This window comes from Emys orbicularis, chromosome 7, assembly GCF_028017835.1.
Source record: "Emys orbicularis isolate rEmyOrb1 chromosome 7, rEmyOrb1.hap1, whole genome shotgun sequence".
Classification (NCBI taxonomy): domain Eukaryota; kingdom Metazoa; phylum Chordata; order Testudines; family Emydidae; genus Emys; species Emys orbicularis.
The window spans coordinates 59,567,818-59,588,572 of NC_088689.1; the positions used below are offsets into that span (position 1 = coordinate 59,567,818).

The following is a 20,755-nucleotide window of genomic DNA, read 5'->3' on the forward strand; positions in this document are numbered from 1 at the left end:
GATCTGAGACTGTTTGGGGAAATTCATGCAGTCTGTCATCTAATTCCATGTAAACCCTTCACACCTGAAAATACAGTGCGTACAATAGTTCACTGGCAAAAAATCAAGCAACGAACAGTACAAAAATGCGGTGGCCTATATTCCTCCAGGTCATTATACATTTCAACAAACAGATCCAAGTTTTAACACAAATATATATCCTGAAATAATTCCAAGTAGAGAAGCACAGAATACTTCTTAAAGTCAAATATAAGCTCTTTGGGGATATGTTTTCCTAGTGTTTGTACAGCACCTTGCACAATTGAACTCTGACCTAGAATGGAGTGGCTCTGGAGTACACCCATAGAAAAAATAAATAATAAATGTTAACCAAGCAAGAGAATGCACTGCCAAGCATATTCATTAGGCATACAGGTGACCTCTTATGGCCAATCAGAACAATGTCAAGTCTGTCTTGTATTTCCTAGGAGACTAATCCATTAATGTATGCTTCTGCATGGGGTTGCATCTACTTATTTGGATTTTATCAGACTCAGTACATGAAGGAAAACTGCTTTCTACTTGAACTAACATTGTTTAGCACAGAAAGCAGAATCTCATGATTTTGTTTTAAACTTTGATATCCTATATACCTGCAAAGCCCCTTTAAAAATGATAGATATTTGATTCCAACATACTACAGCACGTGTCACTTCCATCAAGTGAAGCAAAGGCAATATGACAGGTGGTTTAAAATTCACACACAATTAGCCGTTTCTCTCCACAGGATTTGTCATTCCACTTTCCGCTTGAATAGACTTCTACACAGTCCTCAACACCTTTGTCATTATTTGGTTCTCCTGTTTGCCAGTTGGAATACACAATGTTTTCTCCATTTAGATACTTGAAACGACCCTCTGTCTGAATATCATTTATCCCAAGAAACACTGATTTGTTGTACAAAACAACTATCTGCTGGATGGCAGCATTCTCAGCGGCATTCCGAGGAGAAGCAAGCTGGCCTCCAGCTTGGGAACACCTTTGTTTCAGACTGTCAAAGTTGCCTTCATAGCCACTGGTCATGAATATCTTTTCACCAACAATCCTGCCATTCGGGAACATTATAACTAGAAAACAAAGAGATATCTCCACATTAGGCCTCTAGCGAAGTATGATTTGGTGAAGTCAACAGATTTATGGGGCCAGGTGGCAGAAATCAGTTAAAGTCCATTGATTTCAATGGAGTTATATCACTTTACACTAGCTGATGATCTGAACCATGGAGTCCATCACTGAAGTATAGTGATCCTTATTGCTACATGCTAAACTACAGACTAAACCCCCTTTCATCCAAAGCCCAGAGATTCTATCCCTAAGGCCCCGATCCTAGAACCACTGAAATATTCAAAGAGGCATTTTCTGTGAGAGTCCCAAGATTTTGGAATTCACTCCTCACCTCTTGGCCTGAATTAGCTTCTATCTGTTCTGATCTTTAGGGCTTGCTGCAAATCCCAATCGCTTTTTCCAGCACAGCTCACTGTGTGTTATAACCAGAAGACCTCCACCCACCCATCTCTCCCTGACATTCTCCCCCTTAGTATCCCATTAACATCTGGATATTTCAGCATCTCACCCTGATGTCCTTATGTTTCCTTTTATATCTTCACATTTCTATCAGAACTGGAACTTTGCCACAATATGGTGACAAAGGCTATTCCTTCAGGATTTCTGGCAGAACCAACATTGGAAATACTAAAATGTGACAATGAAAAATTATTCTCACAGTATTTCCAGACAGGACCAAAATTTGACCTGGTTTGCCAGCACCAGAATTTCTCGAAGCCTGCTCTGGTGAGATTTCCAATCCCGCTTTTGCAGACTTGAGATGTTTGGCTACACATTCAGGTTTTAGGTGTTTATCCAAACTGAACTCTGAACCTTTGGAGGTTTCTCCATCACTATCCTGGGATGTGTTCATTGTGTTCATGTGTTCAAGATATATTAAGAGCATCTGTTAAATATGCTGGCTATATTTTTAACTAGTCACATCTAGCTAGGAGAGCAACCTACATTAAAAGACCATACAAAAAAGTAAGTCAGCATGATAAGGGCAGTACTTAGCAGCCAATGCATACAAATCTTGGAGCATATTGCTGTCTCAGTAGCTCTTCAGAAGATAGGAAGAAAGCATTGAAAACTTTTACAGCCTGTAATTTAGCATCTTCTTTGCAGAGCTGAAAGTACATAGACATTCATCTGGGCCAGCGGAGCTCTGTGAGGGTTTGTATGCACTTGATGATGCACAGTCTTAGGCATCAGTCTAAATCAAGCCTACAGCACATATTAGAACATCAGACTGCTATAATTTGTCTTAGACAGTGTTCCAACATTCAGCTTTCATTTACTAAATGTAACATCTTGATTGCTCTTGCTGCTAGAATGGCATTATCACAAATTAATATCACTTCAGGACAGTACCACATGATGCCAAACTCCCGCTTCCACCATGACAACCCACAAGCTTTGCATTCATTGGTGAAAGGACTGAAAATGCACAGGTAACGAAGAAGTCCTAATGCCACAATGCATCAATTTAATTTTCCAGATAAATGTTATCTTACAGCTCTTTTAATAATCTCCCCACACCCTTGTGAGCCCAGAGGACAGTTTTTCTCTTTATTTCTGCTAAGTTTCTCAAATATTTTTTGCTGGGTGGGCCAGATGTTAGTACAGAAGTTATCTTGTGGACACCGATTCTTCCATTTGTAATGGCTCACACTACCTCCCAGCCATTATTAGTCACATGGGCCTCCTCCACTCCTATGTGACAGCATAAAATCCCTGCACCAGCTACAGCAATTGCTAACATTAGGCAAGTGTTTTATGCCTATTTTGCTGTTCTGAATGTGATTTAGCAGCTGGAAATAAAAGGGAGGAGCCAGCACCATGTGACGAGTCAACTCTCTACAAACCAGCAGCAACTGCTGCATGGACTTCTGTTTCAGAAATGGAGATTACCTACCTGTAACTGGAGGTTATTCAAGAGGTGTGGTCCCTATCTGTATTCCATATGAGGGTATGCATGTGCACCATGAATCTGAGACTGGAAAAATCTTGCAAGAAGTGTCCTTTGGTACCATTGTGCCCTGGAGCTCCTTGGTATACAGTAGCAAGTGTTTAAGGGGAGGTGTGGACTGATTGCTTCTCTGCTTTCTCCTCTACTGAGAATCCAGTCATGATCCAAAGGAGAGGGGAAAGAGGGAAGGTAGTGGAACACACTGATCATTTGGTCAGTCGTTCAAGGGTGGCCTGGTAAGTACTGAGATTGAGGTCCCATAGTGGTCTCAGATTCACTACCTCGGAGGGTCCTAGTGAGACTCTTCAGGAATCTAGTTGTTATTGGGTGGGTAAAAACAGAGTAACTCTCTCCCCAAGGGTGGAAGATATTGACTGCTGCTAGGTGGGCTCACAGATAGCTAATGGAAAAGACCCGATGTCTTGAGAGTGAGGAGGTAGTTAAAAAAGCAGGAAAACCTACTGTCTCTGGCCACAACTAGTTTTGTTGTGCCAAGGTAGAGAAAGCCCTCCATTTAGCTAGAGAACATTTCTGATAGAGTCTTTTCAATTGTGATTAAGAACAGTTTGAAAAGCCTCCGAAGAACAATGCTTTAGGTCCGGCACCCATATAAATACCAGGCCATGAGGTGAAGAGAGACCAAGCTGGGATGGCTGAGCCCATCATTCTCCTGAGTTAGCAGATCTGGGAAGGGCTGAATGCTAATGAAAGGATGGACTGACATTTGCTGGAGGTCCAGAAACCAAAATTGCCAGCAGGTGCCGACCTTGCATCTTATTAGTCAGAGCTCAATTTGGTACAGACAGATCCTTGCTTACGCGTGTCTTACCCTTTTGGTCAGCAGGTTTAGATGGGCCTAAGTCTTTAGGACCTGAGTACAAGGACTCACCTGATTTAGAAGAAGTCAGGGAAAGATTCCTTCCTGTGGGACAAGATCTGGAAGGGGATCTGGTCCAGTGTTAGTGAGAGTGCCCCTTATTCTCATGAAAGGCCCTAGATAATGGGTCCTTGGACTTAACAGTTTTGGCCTCTGTTCTGGAGCTCATGATTAGAGAGGAACTGCTCGTGGACTGAGGCCAACCTACTGGGGGTAGGGGTGGGGGCGTGTCTCTGCCTGGTTCTGACTAGGGTCTCATGGCTTTCTCCATGAGGTACTTCCTCAGTCAAAACTCTCATCTATCTCAGGCTCAGGGAAGGAAGGAGCTGCGGATACGGTGCTTGGTGGAGATGAGTCTCCCTAAGGCAGTATGAGCCGCCAATGTGATGCAGCCTTGAAAAAGGCTAATGCAGTTCTAGGATGCATCAGGCAAGGTATTTCCAGTAGGGACAGGCAAGTGTTAGTACCGTTATACAAGGCATTGGTGAGACCTCATCTGGAATACTGTGTGCAATTCTGGTCTCCCATGGTTAAGAAAGATGAATTCATACTGGAAAAGGTGCAAAGACGGGTTAGTTGGATGATCAGATGAATGGAAAACCTTCCTTAGGGGAGGAGAATCAAAGAGTTTGGCTTGTTTAGCCAAACCAAACAATGGCTGAGGGGAGATATGATGGCGCTCTATAAATACATCAGAGGGATAAATACCAGGGAATGAGAGGAGTTATTTAAGATAAGCGCCAATGTGGACACAAGAACAAATGGATATAAACTGGCCATCAACAAGGTAAGGCTTGAAATTAGATGAAGGTTTCTAAGCATCAGAGAAGTGAAGTTCTGGAACAGCCTTCCAAGGGGAGCAGTAGAGCCGAAAAAAATAACTGATTCAAAACTGAGCTTGATAAGTTTATGGAGGGGATGGTATGCTGAGACTGCCTATAATGGCATATAGACAATCTGCGACTGCTAGCAGAAAATATCTCCAATGGCTGGTGATGGGACACTAGAAGGGGAGAGTTCTGAGTAACTACAGAGAATTCTTTCCAAGGTGTCTGGCTCAGTGGGTCTAACTAATCGCCATATTTGGGGTTGGAAAGGAATTTCCCCCTGGGTCAGATTGGCACAGACCCTGGGGTTTTTCTCCCTTCCTCTGCAGCCTAGGGCATGGGTCACTTACAGGTTTAAACTAGAGTAAGTGGCGGATTCTCTGTAACTTGAAGTCTTTAAATCATGATTTGACGACTTCAGTAACTCAGCCAGATGTTAGGGGTCTATTTCAGAAATGGGTGAGTTTCCGTGGCCTGCAATGTGCAGGAGGTCAGACTAAATGATCCTGATGATCCCTTCTGGCCTTAAAGTCTATGAATAGGGTCCTGCCAAATTCACAGTCATGAGAAATGCAGCACAGACTGTGAAATCTCCCCCCCGTGAAATCTGGTGTTTTGTGTGCTTTTACCGTATTCTATACTTTTACCGTATACTATACAGATTTCACAGGGGAGACCAGCGTTTCTCAAATTGGGGGTCCTAACCCAAAACGGAGTTGCAGGGGGGGTGACAAGGTTAATTTAGGGGGGGTTGTAGCATTGCCACCCTTACTTCTGCACTGTCTTCAGAACTGGGTGGCTAGAGAGTGACGGCTGGTGGCCGGGCGCTCAGCTCTGAAGGCAGCACCCTGCCAGCAGCAGCAAAAGGGTGACCAGACGTCCCGATTTTATCGGGACTGTCCCGATATTTCCTTGTTTGTCCCGCGTCCCGACCGATGTGCGGTCGGGACACTGGACAAACAAGGAAATGCTCCGGAGCCGGGAAGTGCTCGCCCCCTCCCCCGCCCCGACTCCGCCCCCTCCTCCCCCCATTGGCTCCCTCCCCGAATCCCTGCCTCTTCCCCAGGCTCACCATTCCTCCTCCCTCCACAAGGTCTGGAGGGAGGCCCTGGAGACGTAGGGGAAGCGCGGGGCCGGGATGAGTAAGAGTCCGGCCTGGCCCCAGTGCAGGCAGGACTCAGTCGGGCGGTAGGGAGAGTAGGGGGGCGGCCCGCGGGGCCAGGCGGCGGCTGTTCTCCCCACCAGGCAGCGGGACTCGGGAGCAGCTGCTGCTGCAGCTCCCACTGCTGCGGGGGGAGGAAGCAGCTGATGGCCAAGCTCGGCGGCTGCGGCTCTGGCGCCGGGGCCCGAACCCCCCCAAGCCTGGGCCTGTTGCGGGGACCCAGCAGCGCGCACACTGCGCCCAGCCCCTGGCCAGTCGCGTCTGGGCTGCTGCCCAGCTGGTGCTATCCCGCAGCGGCCCCGGGGCGGAGGCATCGGCAGCCCAGCCCCGTTCGTTCCCCTGCGGGACCCGAGCGGGACGGGGGGGCTGGGGCCTGCTGCCCCCACTCCGGGGCCGCCGCGGGATAGCACCAGCTGGGCAGCAGCCCAGACGCGACTGGCCAGGGGCTGGGCGCAGCGTGCGCGCTGCTGGGTCCCCGCAGCAGGCCCAGGCTCGGAGGGTTCGGGGGCGCCAGAGCCGCAGCCGCCGCCGCCGAGCTTGGCCATTGTCCGCTTCCTCCCCCCGCGGCAGTGGGAGCTGCAGCAGCGGCTGCTCCCGAGTCCCGCTGCCTGGGGGGGAGAACAGCCGCCGCCTGGCCCCGCGGGCTGCCCTCCTACTCTCCCCACCGCCCGACTGAGTCCTGCCTACTCGGGGCCAGGCCGGACTCTCACTCACCCCGGCCCCGCGCTTCCCCTGTGTCTCCCGGGCCTCCCTCCAGCGCTTGTGGAGGAAGGGTGGTTTTCTTTTTTTTTTTTGCCCCCCCCCGCCACACCCCCCCCACCCGCGTCCCGATATTTGACTTGGGTGATCTGGTCACCCTAAGCAGCACAGAAGCAAGGATGGTAATACCATACCATGTCATCCTTACTTCTGCATTGCTGCCTTCAGAGCTGGGTGGTCGGAGAGTGACAGCTGCTGACTGGGTGCCCAGCTCTGCAGGCAGCAGCGCAGAAGGGTGGCAATACCATACCATGCCATCCTTATTTCTGTACTGTTTCTGGTGCTGGGCTCCCAGCCAGCAGCCACTGCTCTCCAGCTGCCCAGCTCTGAAGGCAGCGCCGCCGCCTGCAGCAGCGCAGAAGTAAGGGTAGCAGTACCGCAACCCCGCGCCCCCCCGCCCATGGCTGCCCAGAGGATTCAGGGGGCCTGGAGCAAAGCAATTTTGGGATCCCCTCCTTAAAAAAAAGTTGCAATACTATAGAATACTATATTCTCGTTGGGGCCCCTGCGGGGCCCGGGGCAAATTGCCCCACTTCCCCCCCTCTCTGGGCGGCCCTGCCCCCCCCCACAATAACCTTGTGACCCCTCCCACAACTCCTTTTTGGGTCAGGACCCCTACAATTACAACACCTTGAAATTTCAGCTTTAAATACCTGAAATCATGAAATTTATGATTTTTTAAATGCTATGACCGTGAAATTGACCAAAATGGACCGTGAATTTGGTAGGACCCTATCTATGAGTCAAGGCAGCACTGGTGCTCATCACTGACCAAGAAGGAGAACACGCAGGATAGACACTTGTTAAATTCCAGAACTCTAGGCATGGCCCTTCTCCCAAGGGGGAGAAACAGGAAGGGTCCCAAAGGCAGGGGAAACTAATCTGCACTAACTATAAAGAGACTATTTAAAACGCCAGACTAACAACTATCTACAATTATATTTACAGACTGTGCAAAGATATCATCAGACACAGAGGACTCCAACTCTGGCCATGCAGTGGTAAGAAGGAACTGGAGAGGCAGGTCAGTCTGAATTGCCCCTTATAATCTTAGTATGGAGCACAAGGAGCTCCAGAGCACAGACACAGCTCAACAGGCATTACTGACAAGATTTTCAGGTCTAAGGCGCATGATGCACATCTGAGGTGTGGACTACACATAGGGCTCAGCACTCAAAGAAAAACTCCTAGTATAAATGGTCTCAGGCTAGCCAAACACACACTGGTGGATACAATTAGCAAACACATGATTTGCAAAGGATTCTAGTGTTTGGAGTTAATTACTAGAGCTGGACAGAGAGAGGTTTCCCCAGAGGATTTCATTATTTTAAATGTTGGCTTCACTCTGATTCAGAACAAAACCTCAAAATTTCCAAATTCTCCCCAAAGGGGAATGGAGTCCAGGCTCAGGAGGTAGTCAGCCTGGCGGGCTGCCCCTGAGCTGTGGACGCAGGAAGCCCTACGCAGCACAGCTCCAGGGCAGCCCACCATGGGAATCCAGGCTGCCGAGGAGCCATGAGCTTGGCAGTCAGGACTCCAAGGGCTTCCAAGCTCCCGACTCCCTGTGACTCCACCACGGGGGTTGCTGAGGAGCCAGGTGGGTGAGCTGGCAGGAAACTAGGCAGGTTTGGTTCTATCAGAACTTCATTGAAAAGTAAAAAGTTTTTGATTTCAATGAATGAACAACGTCCAATGAAAGAAGGTTTCACTGGAATATTTCAGACCAACTCTATTAATTACCTTGGCACTAGGCCTGGCCTATAGACAAAGATGCACCAGTTTAACTAAAGGTGTATTTTTAAACCAATTTAGTTAAATGAGCACAAAGCCCTGTGTAGACACTCTTCATTTGATTTAAAGCTGGCTTAGTCAGCTCTATTTGATTCCTTGATGATTTAAACTTAAATTGATATAATCCAGTGTATAATCAATTTGAGAGTGTTCACACAGGAGTTTTCACCAGTTTAACTAAGTCGAATCCAGTTTAATTAAAGTGGCACAACTTTTATGCGAAGAACAGCCCTTTTCCACATAGGGCCTGATCTTGTGAGGAGACCAGTGCTTACGGAGAGATGCTCAGTGTCTGTAACTGGATTCAGTGAGATCTGAGGGTACTTGGGATCACTCCAGAGAATTCATCTCTCATTGGATTGGGCCTTTGTATTGTCTTTGGGGCAGAGAATGTGCTCTGCTCTATATTTTATAAAGCATCACATAAGTCTGAGGCATTGTATAATTCATTAATAATGAAAATGAACAAAACCACCTTTTTAATGCATCAGACTACGAATCAGAAGGCTTAAAAGAGATCAGAGGTAAAATTGTGTTGAAAGGCAGCATCCTACTACAGCATCATCTTACCTTGTTTGTACTTGGAGAAGCTGCTTTGCAGAGCTCTCAGCTGCCCTTCCAAAGTACTTACTTGTCTTTTAAGGAGATTGATCTCTGAATGAAGAAAGTTGCATTAATCTTACTGTTAAAAGAAATAAGTAATACAGACAAATAACAGCAGACCTGTAGTTTCTCCTCTAGATGTCTTGGTTATGATCTAAATCTCTATATGTACAGGTTATAGATCTAAACCTGGATTGCCTAGCTTTTTTATGGGATAAGAATTACACAGGATGTGTGGATGTGTCTATCCATAACCTGAAGGAAAGATTGCATCATTTCTACTTACTCCTTCTCTTTAAGGACAAGCCTGGACTAAACATCGTTACACTATCCACACATATAGTGCTTGGGGACCAAAGTCTGTAGATATATCACTTTCTGAGGTCTGGTCTACAATACCACAGTAAATGGATCTAACTCATGCAACTTCAGTTACGTGAATAACGTAACTGAAGTCGACGTAGTTAGATTCACTTACCGCGGTGGCTACACAGCATTGTGTCGATGGGAGAGCATCTCCCGTCGACTTCCCTCATGCTTCTCAGGGAGGTGGAGTACACAAATTGATGGGAGAGTACTCTCCCATTGATTTAGCATGTCTTCACCAGACCCGCTGAATTGACACTCACTGCATCAATTCTTGCAGCAGTACCGATCTACCGGTAAGTGTAGACATGGCCTGAGTGCCCAGACTGGTCATCCTGGGCTACATAATGCTAAAAATGCTTTCCCCATTGCTACTATATCACTGAGATGTGTCATTTTACATTTGGTAAACAATTAGGTGGAGTTGGAGGAGGGTGTTTTTAAGTTGTAGATGGGGGTTGGGGGGGGCACTTCTAAATGGTACCCTAGGGACGGTTCACAAATTGTTACGAGCTTGGACATGCTGGTTTTAGTTTATCTACATATGAGGTATTATCTAGATCTCAATCTATTTATCTAGATAATATACATACACACATACAAACACTCTGTAACAGACAATCTGCATCCTGGGATAATGCAATATTTTGATTCTCTCATTACTCTCAGCATGATCTCATTTTAGCAAGCTACCAAAAGCGATATCCAACATCCACCTTGGGTTAATGTCTGTGTTAGAGGGGTAGAAAATAATGGATAGTTAAGCTCTAGTGAAGCGTTTTATCATTTGGTCTAAAGTAAGAAGCTCCTTGCCCCTCCCCCTTCAATCTAGGGATTAAAATAATCTACAGTGAGCTATATCCACAAATATAGTGGAGTCCTCATGAAAATTTCAAGGTATTTTTTCCTCGATCAGAAAAGAGACAGAAAGGAAGCAGTAAAATTTTTAAAATTATTTTTGAAAATATAAATTCATCATACATAGGAAGATTTTGTCATTACTAGAATGGGTTTACTACTCTGTGATTTTTATGATTTGAAATCTTCGCTCCATTATGTAAATAGGAGTTTTGTCATTGACTTCAGTGGGACCAGGATTCTATCCATGAAACAGATGGCTGCTATATAATTTATAAAATACTACTGATTAATCTTATATTTCATAGTGATATTTTGATCTTTATATTTAGGTATTGTCTTGCATTTTGCAGGTGAACCAGTTTTACATAATGTAAATTATGCACATGTAAATTGAATATACATTGGTAGAGAGAGAATCTTTCCTCATACATTTTTTCCCCAGATGGGGCTTACTTGAGCCCACTTGTGGATGTGGGGCAGAAAGTGGTCCAAAATTCATTAGCACACACCAACAGAGAAAACCCTTAAGTCCCTTCCCCAGCAAACAAACAAACCCCATTGCTTTACTTACCTGAGAGTCCACTGTCTCCCTTTGTTCCTTTTTCACCTACTGAACCTTTATCACCCTTTAGCCCAGGAGAACCAATTTGCCCTTTGGGGCCCTGTAAACCTGAGCTTCCTTGTAACCCTATTGTTAGATCAAGTGAAACAGATACAAAAAGAACAAGTTAATCTGCAGATAGTTTTCTAATTTCATATATAAAATAATGGGCATTTACACACCACCTTTCCTCTAAAAATCTCATAATATTTTACCAACAATCAATTTAGCCTAGATGCTGTCTTTGAACTAAGCAAATAAAGTAACTGAGATCCAGAGAGGTCAACCCTATTGGCCAAGGTCACTTAGTGAAACAGTAGCAGGGCTAGGTATAGAACCCAGGTGTCCTGACATGCAGTACACTACTCTAATAAATGGATAACCGTGCTCTCACATATTTTTATTTATTTGAACACGGGCTGAGATCCAGGGATCCCTGAGTTCTAATAAAAGCTCTAATGCTAAGCTTGGACAAATTACAACTTCCACAGGTTGTGCCCCAGTTTCTTCATTTGTAAAATATGGATAATCACACACCTTCAGAATTGATTAATATTTGTAAAGCGCTTTGAAAACGCAAAGCACTATATCACTATTAAGAATTATAATTACAGTAGTGACATATATGCTCTTTGCCGTTTGCTTGATGATACTCTGCCTGAGCAACAATTGCACAGAGAAATGTGAAGAGTGCATCTAATAATGGTAGATGTAACTCCAGCATCTAATATCCATTAAATCTAAATGATGAATATCAGATTACTTAGGAATACTAGACTCTCTTATCAAAGATAAAGCAATTTTATTAAGACTTACATAATTCTGACATCATGTAGCGATTGCAGGTAAATACAAATAGAAGTTCTGTTAAGATTTAGCAATTCATGTACTGTGGGGTGATGAAACTAGTTTAGATAAGATATGTCCTTATTTGAACTTAAATTAAGGATTGGTTTACTGTCAGGAAAGTTAGTTTAACTTTCTGGTAATGCTTATTTTTGTACTCCTAACTACACTAAGGGCTTTTCTACACAGGGAAATTGACCAATAAAGCTACAGTGCTATATATCTATTCCACTATTATTATGCCGGCCAATTTCCCTGTGTAGTTAAGCCCTAACTGGCATTGGTTAAACATGAAAACATTGAAATACTGAAATTCTGGAAAAAAAGCAAGCTATTTACTCAGTAGTTTTCAATCGGTTAGAACTAAGAATTCCATGAATTTCATTAGAGAGGCTGTATTTCCAAGAGCTGAATCCTGATTTCTAGGGCAAAGGAGATTTGGTTATGCTTCAGATAAGTGTACAGCCTTTGGCTTTACATTTAACTAAATGGAATCATGAACCCTTTCAACTTGTGTCCGTCACTAACTCCTAAGTCTACGGGATAAGTTCTCGGCCAGTATAAATCTAGGCAATGGAGCTGTGGAAATTTGCAGCAGAAGAGAAATTGTTAAATTGGAAGCAATCTTTGCAATGCAGAATTCAAGCCTGTCTACATCACTTACCTCTGTCTCCTTTGTCTCCTTTTGCTCCCTTTTCACCTACTGAACCTTTGTCCCCTTTTGGCCCAGGGGAGCCTGCGATTCCTGGCTGGCCCTGCGAACCTGTAGTTCCTGGCAGGCCTAGGGAGTGATGAAGGGAATGAGATGTACAAACCCAGCAATTTTATTCTCAGTGAGTCTCCTGGTGGGAATAATTCTGGGCTTTGCCCGTTACTTGATGATAGACTCTGAGTGAATGCACAGGGAGACTTGAGGAGTGCGTGGATTTTGAAATCTAGCACCATCATGTAACAGATTATAAATATCAGAGGGAAAATTCCTACTGATTTTTGGTGCACAGTCATCAAACTATCCCATCACAGCTAGATGATTCAATTGCGACTTGTATAATTCCCACATCATATAGAAATTAGAGAAAGTTAAAGAAAATTGCACATGTCCAACTGCACAATAACCCACAACTATCTATTTCTGAATACTGTACAGCACCATTAGATTGGAAAGAATCACTGAAGTACACAGTACAGTCTAATGACACCACTTACCTCTCTCCCCTTTTACTCCTTTTTCACCTGGTGAACCTTTATCCCCTTTTGGCCCAGAAGGGCCCGCATTGCCTGGGTTACCCTTCAAACCTGGGACTCCTTGTAATCCTGATGAAACAGGGTGAAAGGGAAATGCATGAAATGTTCATTTGTATCATAACCCTATTAAAACTCCTGTCCCTGCTTGGAAAGATCCATTCTTTTTTTTTAATAATGCCTGACTGGTTGCAACTTTGTGTATGGGCAACAAATTGAGATGTACAGGTTGAGAGTGATGACCAGGAATGTGATAACATACAATCAGTAGTCAATTCAATAATCATAATTAGATTGCTCTTTTTGGTGCAAAATCCTTGACCCACTCATTTTTTCCAAGGAAAGGGAGTTCTGTTTGAAATTAGAGAATTATGACAAAGTTAAAATCTGTTTTAAAGAGTTCTGTTCATCTGAATTCTGAGTATGCAAAGTCATTCTTATTCATTTTTTAAAATGCTATAAACTAAAAATAGGAAAGTCCTGTTTGGTAGGACCCATATGAAATGTTTGCAGTTAAACAATACGAAACTCATTTGATATCCTCTCTGAAGATGAACACAAAACTAAGACCAGGTTCACTGAAAAGTTCAATAAATTTCACATGTACCTAGATTAGTACTGAATGAACACGCCGTAGCCTCATTTATAATTTTGTCTGAAAATCATGTGAAATTTGTAATTTTGTTACAAAACTGGTTGAAATTGAAAGTAAAATATTTTTGGATGAGAAGGTACAAGGATCAAGGCTAGATAAATGCTTTGTTCAAATTCCTGTGAAGCTAAGCCACTGGTCTTTACACAGTTTTACTATAAGGCCCAAACTAAGCCCTACATCCAAACTTTATGGCATAGGCTCATCTCTACTATCAGGAGATTTTCTCTATCCCCTGGGGCAGTATAGGATTGTTCCAATACTGTATACATACATATATTTGGATATTTAACCTAAATTTACTTTTGTTCAGTTTTTATCCCAATAGTAGTAGTTATAAACCCATAGATCAAGTATCTTAGGTACTCGAAGGTCCACCATTAAGATTAATTTAGTTGGAGTAAACATGTTTACTTTCAGTCCTGCTTAATTCCAGTTCTTTTAAGCTTTTTTCAGATGGTTAATGGCTAGTGATCACATTAACCTTCCCAATCAAAATCATCATAGCTCTTACCTCTATCTCCAATATCTCCTTTTGTGCCTTTTTCTCCTGGTGAGCCCTTTCCTCCTACTTGTCCAGCAGGGCCCATCTTTCCTGGGGGACCTTGTGACCCTTTTAATCCCTGTAATCCTAGTGTTGGGTCAAAAGAAAAATAATAGATTTAAAAAAGAAAAAAGTGAGTGAGCTGCAAGAGATTTGCAGATGAATAGAATAAGGTTTGTTAAATTAGGGCCAAATTCTGCTTGCAATTCATCTGCAATTCATCAGGGTGTAAATCAGGTAAGAACCTGCTCCTTGTAATCTATAATAAAATATAAAGTCTGGTGAGTGTCTATGGACATGATTAGATTGCAATTTTAGTATCAGTTCATTAACTGTCCACCTCTTCCAAAGTGTCAAGATGGTTTAATGATTTATTTAAGATTAAAATAACTGTGGTAGCAAAAGGAAGACACATGTTGAAAAGGGTGCTCACCCTGGGGCAAGAGTGAAGATATGTAACAGAAATCAATAGTGTGTGAATCAAAGAAGAGAATATTCTCCTGTGGGTTTAATTAATCACTACTCTAGACCTGAGCAAATATCACTAAGAAGTATTGGTTTAATATTCTTGCACATAACACTCACCAATCCGTGCCCACTTTTATTTATGAATTAATGAAATTTGTGTTTTTATTCACAAAAAATGGTAGAGGAGAACAAAACCATTCCAAATACCACCATGAATATTTGCAAGAGCATTCACAATGCAAAGGCTCCTGTGACTATTTTGAACAGCTCTTTTAATTATTCACACAATAGATTCGGTAAACAATTCAGAATGTTCAAGGATAATTTGTGGACAAAAAGAGGGGAGGAAGGGTGATTTTTGTTTACAAAACTGAACACATTCATGCAGGGATGGAAAAGAAAACCAGGGGACTTACAGGAATAAACAAGCCATGCAAAATAATACCAAATACTCAGAGACGAGTCTGCAAATAAAACTTCACAAAACTGGTCAGCGAGCAATTGCAAAAAATGAGCGAATGTACAAAAATGATTAACAGTTTGAAGACAACGTACAAAAAGGAATAAGGACTAAATTGTTCAGATACATTATTCACAATGAATAATATGACAGGTTCTTTTAGGTACCTATTGTAAATTAATTAATTCCCTTTTTATAATTTGTAACCAAATGCAATATTATTGAATGAGAAAGTAATCCTTCAATGTAAACCTCGATATGGGAAACCTTTGTTAGTCCTGTAAGCCAGTTTTTTTTTTCTAGCATGTATTCTGGGATTTATATTAGGAATTAAGTAATCGTGCAAACTACAGAGTAATACCCTACAACGTATCTTGATGGAGCTCTTGCTAAACAAAATTGATCTGAGCTAAGGGGCAGGTAGAAAGGAAAGTGTTTTTATTGTAGCGAAGTTATTTTAAATATTCAGTGTAAATAAGACTACTCTGAAAAGAAATGCCACAGTCAAATTCTCTGCTTTATTTTACTGTGGGAACACTCACTCACCCAAAAGAGTATTTACCCATGTGAGTGGTCCCACTGAAGTCCAAGGGTTCACTGAAGTGAATCTAGCCCCAATTGAGTGTTTACATTCAGCATGCATATTATCGCCTTGTTTGACCCTCTGTCCTCCTCAAACTTCTGGATATTTTTGGGAAAGAAAATTTAGACAATTTTCACCGTTTTTTTTTTTAAACCAACATAGAGCTAGTCTACATAGTTTGATTTTTTTAAAAACTGGGGAAAATTGAATTTTAAAAATCTGTTTCTGAGCCATGTCTAGCAGTAACAACTTTCAATCACTACCAACCCAAGCCATATATCAAATTGGTGATCCAGAGATTAAAGGTTCTACAGCACTTCATCTACCCCAGAAGCATCCAGTGCTATATAGTAAGAGGTTTCATTTTGAATATGAACAATACTGTCAGCTCTATCCCAGCCTTCAGTAATTACCAGTAGGAACATAAGGACCTTCAGGTTTTACATACCGTATGATTAGCTGCATCTTTTTGTACAAGTTTTGCAGAGCTAAATGGTTTCTAGGAAGCATCTTTTAAATGAGTAATGGTTGAAAAATAATACCAGACATGTGTGAATAGTAAGCATAACATTAGGAAGTAAATACTTCTATACCTTGACTTCCCTTTTCTCCTTTAGGGCCTTCTTTCCCATCTCTTCCATCTCTGCCTGGTAATCCGTTCTGAGCAGGTCCACATACAACTACTGCACATGCATTTGGATCCCATTTTTGAACACTCTGGCTTGGATTTGCAGTGGATGTTTTCAACAGGGATATTCCCAGAGCAAAAGTGATCAGTGTTGGAAGCAGCAGCATTGTTCAGGTGTCTGACTTATTGAAAAAAATCACAGATTTACCCTAAGAGCATTTTCACTCCATGTAAACAGTTTATATTTTGTAGTGAAAACTGATTAAACAAAGAAATGCTCAATGCCTACATTCTAGTTCATTTATCCTGGTTCCTTATCCTGATCCTGTTCCTTATCCAATGTGGACGGGCACCTATGTGGTTCCCCACTGCAGCCAATGGGGCTCCAGATAGGTGCAGAGGTCCTCCTGTGCAGAATACATCTGCTGGAGCAGGCCATAATTCTTAAGATTTAAGTGAGCTGAGCAACTGTTTTTCTAGAGAGTGAACTGGGTTGAGCCCTGCTCAGGTGCACTGTGCATGCTGGGGAAGTGGGCACACGGGCTGGACAGGATTGCTGTCCTTGTAATTCAGGACACAACTGCAGTCCTGGTCACACAAATGTTGATGTGGGCAGAGGCTGCTTTGGAGGATTTAGGAAAGGGTCAGAGTCCTGACTCTTTCCCCCACATCAGCCAGCAGAAAGGGTCCTAAGGAGCACAAGCTGCACCCTGTTCAAAGGTAGCTCAGTGACTATAGTTCCCCTGTGGTCTTGCATCAATTGTGCCTGCTGAAACATAATGGCCCCAAGAATCTCCTGCTGAGCCACTACCCTTTAAACAGGCTGGGCCGAAAAGTGACAATTGGGCCCTTAAGATCCGGGGATTGATGGTTAACGTAGAGGATTTCTCCCTTTTTGCTAAATACCCAGTTACAGAAAAATATCAGAAGAGATCAAAGGTTTGATTTGTTCAGAAAGGCACTGCACTAAAAGCCAGCTGATAAACTCCGTGTATTTTGGTAATTGGCAGCCAAGAAATTAACAAACATACCAGAATTTGCTTCTACTGTACATGCATTTCACACAAGCATGAAAAGGGTTAACTAAGCACTGACAAGTTTCTCTGAAACGGTAAAAATCAAACCTAGAAGTACACCATCTGTTTAATAAGCAAGAGATGCAGATTCATTTAATACAATGCCACCTGCTATATTAAATTTCAACCTCATATATGGTAGAAGTATTCAGACAGTCACATAATATTCCATAAATAATATTTTAAAATAAACTCAAAATATAAAGTTTGCTACATGCTGAATGCAACTTAATCATTAAAGGACAGAATTAAAAGTAACAGCATTGATGATATCCAGTCACTTACTCTGTAATTTCTGGTGCTCTACAGAAGCATTACAGGAATGCTTTAATAAGAGTTCAACCCTCCATTTATATGGTATGCATTGAGTAACATGACATCCGGTTTCTCACCCATATCACATTCCAGTAAACAGGAGTTTTAGTTTTGCTAAAGAACATTTCAACATTCTAGTTTATCTTGAAACCTTGGTGATAGTGAAGGCCAGGTACAAGAACGGGATTTCCCACAAATGCAAAACAAAGGGAAGTTGGAACAGATCTGGCCTAAGAGACTGCAGGACATGATCCAAGCCCATACACTAATCTCACCTCTTGAATATCTGGCAATCTTGGAAAAAGTGTGTGCAGTTTATAGCTCACAGTTTAAGCCTGTGCAAACTGTACATGCTGGGCATGATCAAAAGGCCAAGGAAATTGACAGGCTGTGGATCAGGGTCATACAGGGGATAACCTGGATCTCACTAAATTTAGCAGTGTGACAGGGGGCCTCTACTCACTGCAGGATGGCACCACCTCCTGACTGTTCTGGGGATTAGCTCTGTGCAGCCAATGCCCCTTCCATCTCTTTCTGCTCTGTGGCCCCCCTCTTGCTCCAGGAACTGCAGCGTCCTCTTCATGACTTAGCCCTCCGTCCAGGTCACTCTGTGGTTTCCCCTTCTGGGGCAGATGTGCATCAATTTTCCTGTTCACCAGCAGTCTCAGGAACGTCTCCCATTCACTGACCCAGGTGCCACTCCTTCAGTGGCTGGTAGGGGAACCTAGGCAGTAGCGCAGCTGGGGGGGGAGCGGCCACTCCCACTGAGCAGAAAAGTGGCGCCTTTTTAATTTTACCCGGGTCTTCGGTAGCGCTTTTACTCACCTGGCGGCGCTCTGGGTCTTCGGAGGCACTTCGGTGGCGGGACCTTCAGCCGCTCCGGGTCTTCGGCTGCACTTCGGTTGCGGGTCCTTCAGCCGCTCCGGGACAATCAGGGTTTTTCTTTTTTTTCTTTTTTTCTTTTTTCTTCGCGGAGGGTGGCGCCTTTTTTTATGTGTTCGCTCCCCCTGCTGCTAAAACCTGGCTTCGCCACTGAACCTGGGCCCACCCTCTACTCCGGGTTCTGGCTCAGGGATCCTCTACACAGCAGCCAAGGCCTATTCCTTCCTGTGCCTTGCTGCCTTTCCCTGAGCCCCTTTTTGCTCTGAGTTCCGGGGCTTTATAAAGGCCCCTCCTTTTCCTTCACAGGTCAGCTTTCTCCCAGTTAGCTCCTTCATTGGCTGCTTAACTGGACTGATTGGGCCCATCTGGCCTAATTCACCCCCGTCAGGGTCAGTGCAGGGAGTACACCCATCACAAGCAGTAAAGCCAACATCTAAAATTTACACAGAAAGGAAAGGATCTAAATAATCTCTGCAATATACTGAGCTCAAATAGCCTTCTTTTCAATAAATGGTATATATCAGAGCTCTTCTCGAACCATGCATTTTTGTCTCTAGCAAATGGACACTATGCAAGCAATTTTCCACTGCATATTTTCAAGAAGCAATGCCCTCCTTATTTCTGGGGATGTCCCAGTTGGTTGAGAAGATATAAAAACTCTCTGGACCCTTCAGCCATTTCTGGAATCAAACATGAAAAAATAACTTTATTAAAGTTCTGAAAGGTTTGGATAGGACTTTATTATTTCTGGGCAGGGCTACAATCGGAAGTGTCACACTAATATAAGAATGCCATCCCTATGTGCTGATGCTCATGGGGAGAAGTGCCACTCTGCAGACCCAAGAGGTGTGGACTGCTTGGAGAAGCATCCCAACATTTGTATGCTTCTCTGAACTACACCCATCTTCAGACTCCTTAGAGGTTTCCCCATTACTACCTTCTGCATTAGGAGTCTGAAGTGACACAGACCAAGGGTATGTCTACACTACGAAATTAGGTCGAATTTATAGAAGTCAGTTTTTTAGAAATCATTTTTATACAATCGATTGTATGTGTCCCCACACAAAATGCTTCTAAGTGCATTAAGTCGTCGGACTGCGTCCACAGTACCGAGGCTAGCGTCGACTTTCGGAGCGTTGCACTGTGGGTAGCTAGCCCACAGTTCCCGCAGTCTCTGCCGCCCATTGGAATTCTGGGTTGAGATCCCAATGCCTGATGGGGCAAAAACAGTGTTGTGAGTGATTCTGGGTACATGTCGTCAGGCCCCCACTCCCTCCCTCCCTCCATCCGTGAAAGCAACGGCAGACACTCGTTTTGCGCCTTTTTTCAGCCCAGACACCATAGCACTGGGATCATGGAGCCCGCTCAGATCACTGCGGCAATTATGAGCACTATAACCAACACGTGCATTATCCTGCAGTATATGCAGAACCAGAACCTGCCAAAGCAAAACCAGGCGCAGTGACAAGAGTGATGAGGAAATAGACATGGACATAGACTTCTCACAAAGTACGGGCCCCGGCAATCAGGGCTGGCTCTAGGCACCAGCGCTTCAAGCATGTGCTTGGGCGGCACTTTCCAAGGGGCGGCACTCCGGCTCCTTTTTTTTTTTTTTGCTTGGGGCACAAAAAGCTGGGAGCCGGCCCTGAGTGGAGGTGAGCTGCGGCGGTGGAAGTAACCCTGGGGGGGGCGGGGGCAGAGGAACCGCCGCAGCTCACCTCCGGTCCGCCTGCTCCCCTGAGCGCGCCGCCGCCGCTCCGCTTCTCCCCCCTCCCTCCCAGGCTTACCGGGCGAATCAGCTGTTTTGTGGGCCACAGGAAGTAACCCGGGGGGGGACACAGAGGAACCGCTTCCCCCCCAGCTCACCTCCGCCTCCTCCCCCGAGCGCGCCGCCGCTCCGCTTCTCCCCCCTCCCTCCCAGGCAAACCAGGGAGGGAGAGGTAGGAGGGGAAATGCGGTGTGCCCGGGGGAGGAGGCAGGGACGGGGATTTGGGGAAGGGGTTGGAATGGGGCGGGGAAGGGGCGAAGTTGGGGAATACCAAGATGAGAGCAGCCCTCACAGTTGAGAAGCGAGTGGTGATAGCCCTGTGGAAGCTTGCAACGCTATACAGCTACTGGTCAGTCGGGCATCAATTTGGAGTCAGCAAATCTACTGTG

General features: G+C 44.2%; 1 protein-coding gene across 1 annotated transcript; it reads right to left on the reverse strand.

The window, feature by feature from the left end:
* Positions 1–729: 729 nt before the first annotated feature.
* Positions 730–16,492, reverse strand: LOC135881202 (pulmonary surfactant-associated protein D-like). Its single transcript, XM_065407755.1, has 7 exons — positions 16,291–16,492; positions 14,157–14,273; positions 12,955–13,062; positions 12,413–12,529; positions 10,873–10,989; positions 9,042–9,125; positions 730–1,106 (listed from the first exon to the last, which is right to left on the reverse strand). The coding sequence occupies exons 1-7, from the start codon at positions 16,490–16,492 to the stop codon at positions 730–732; spliced, it is 1,122 nt and encodes a 373-aa protein (XP_065263827.1).
* Positions 16,493–20,755: the final 4,263 nt, after the last annotated feature.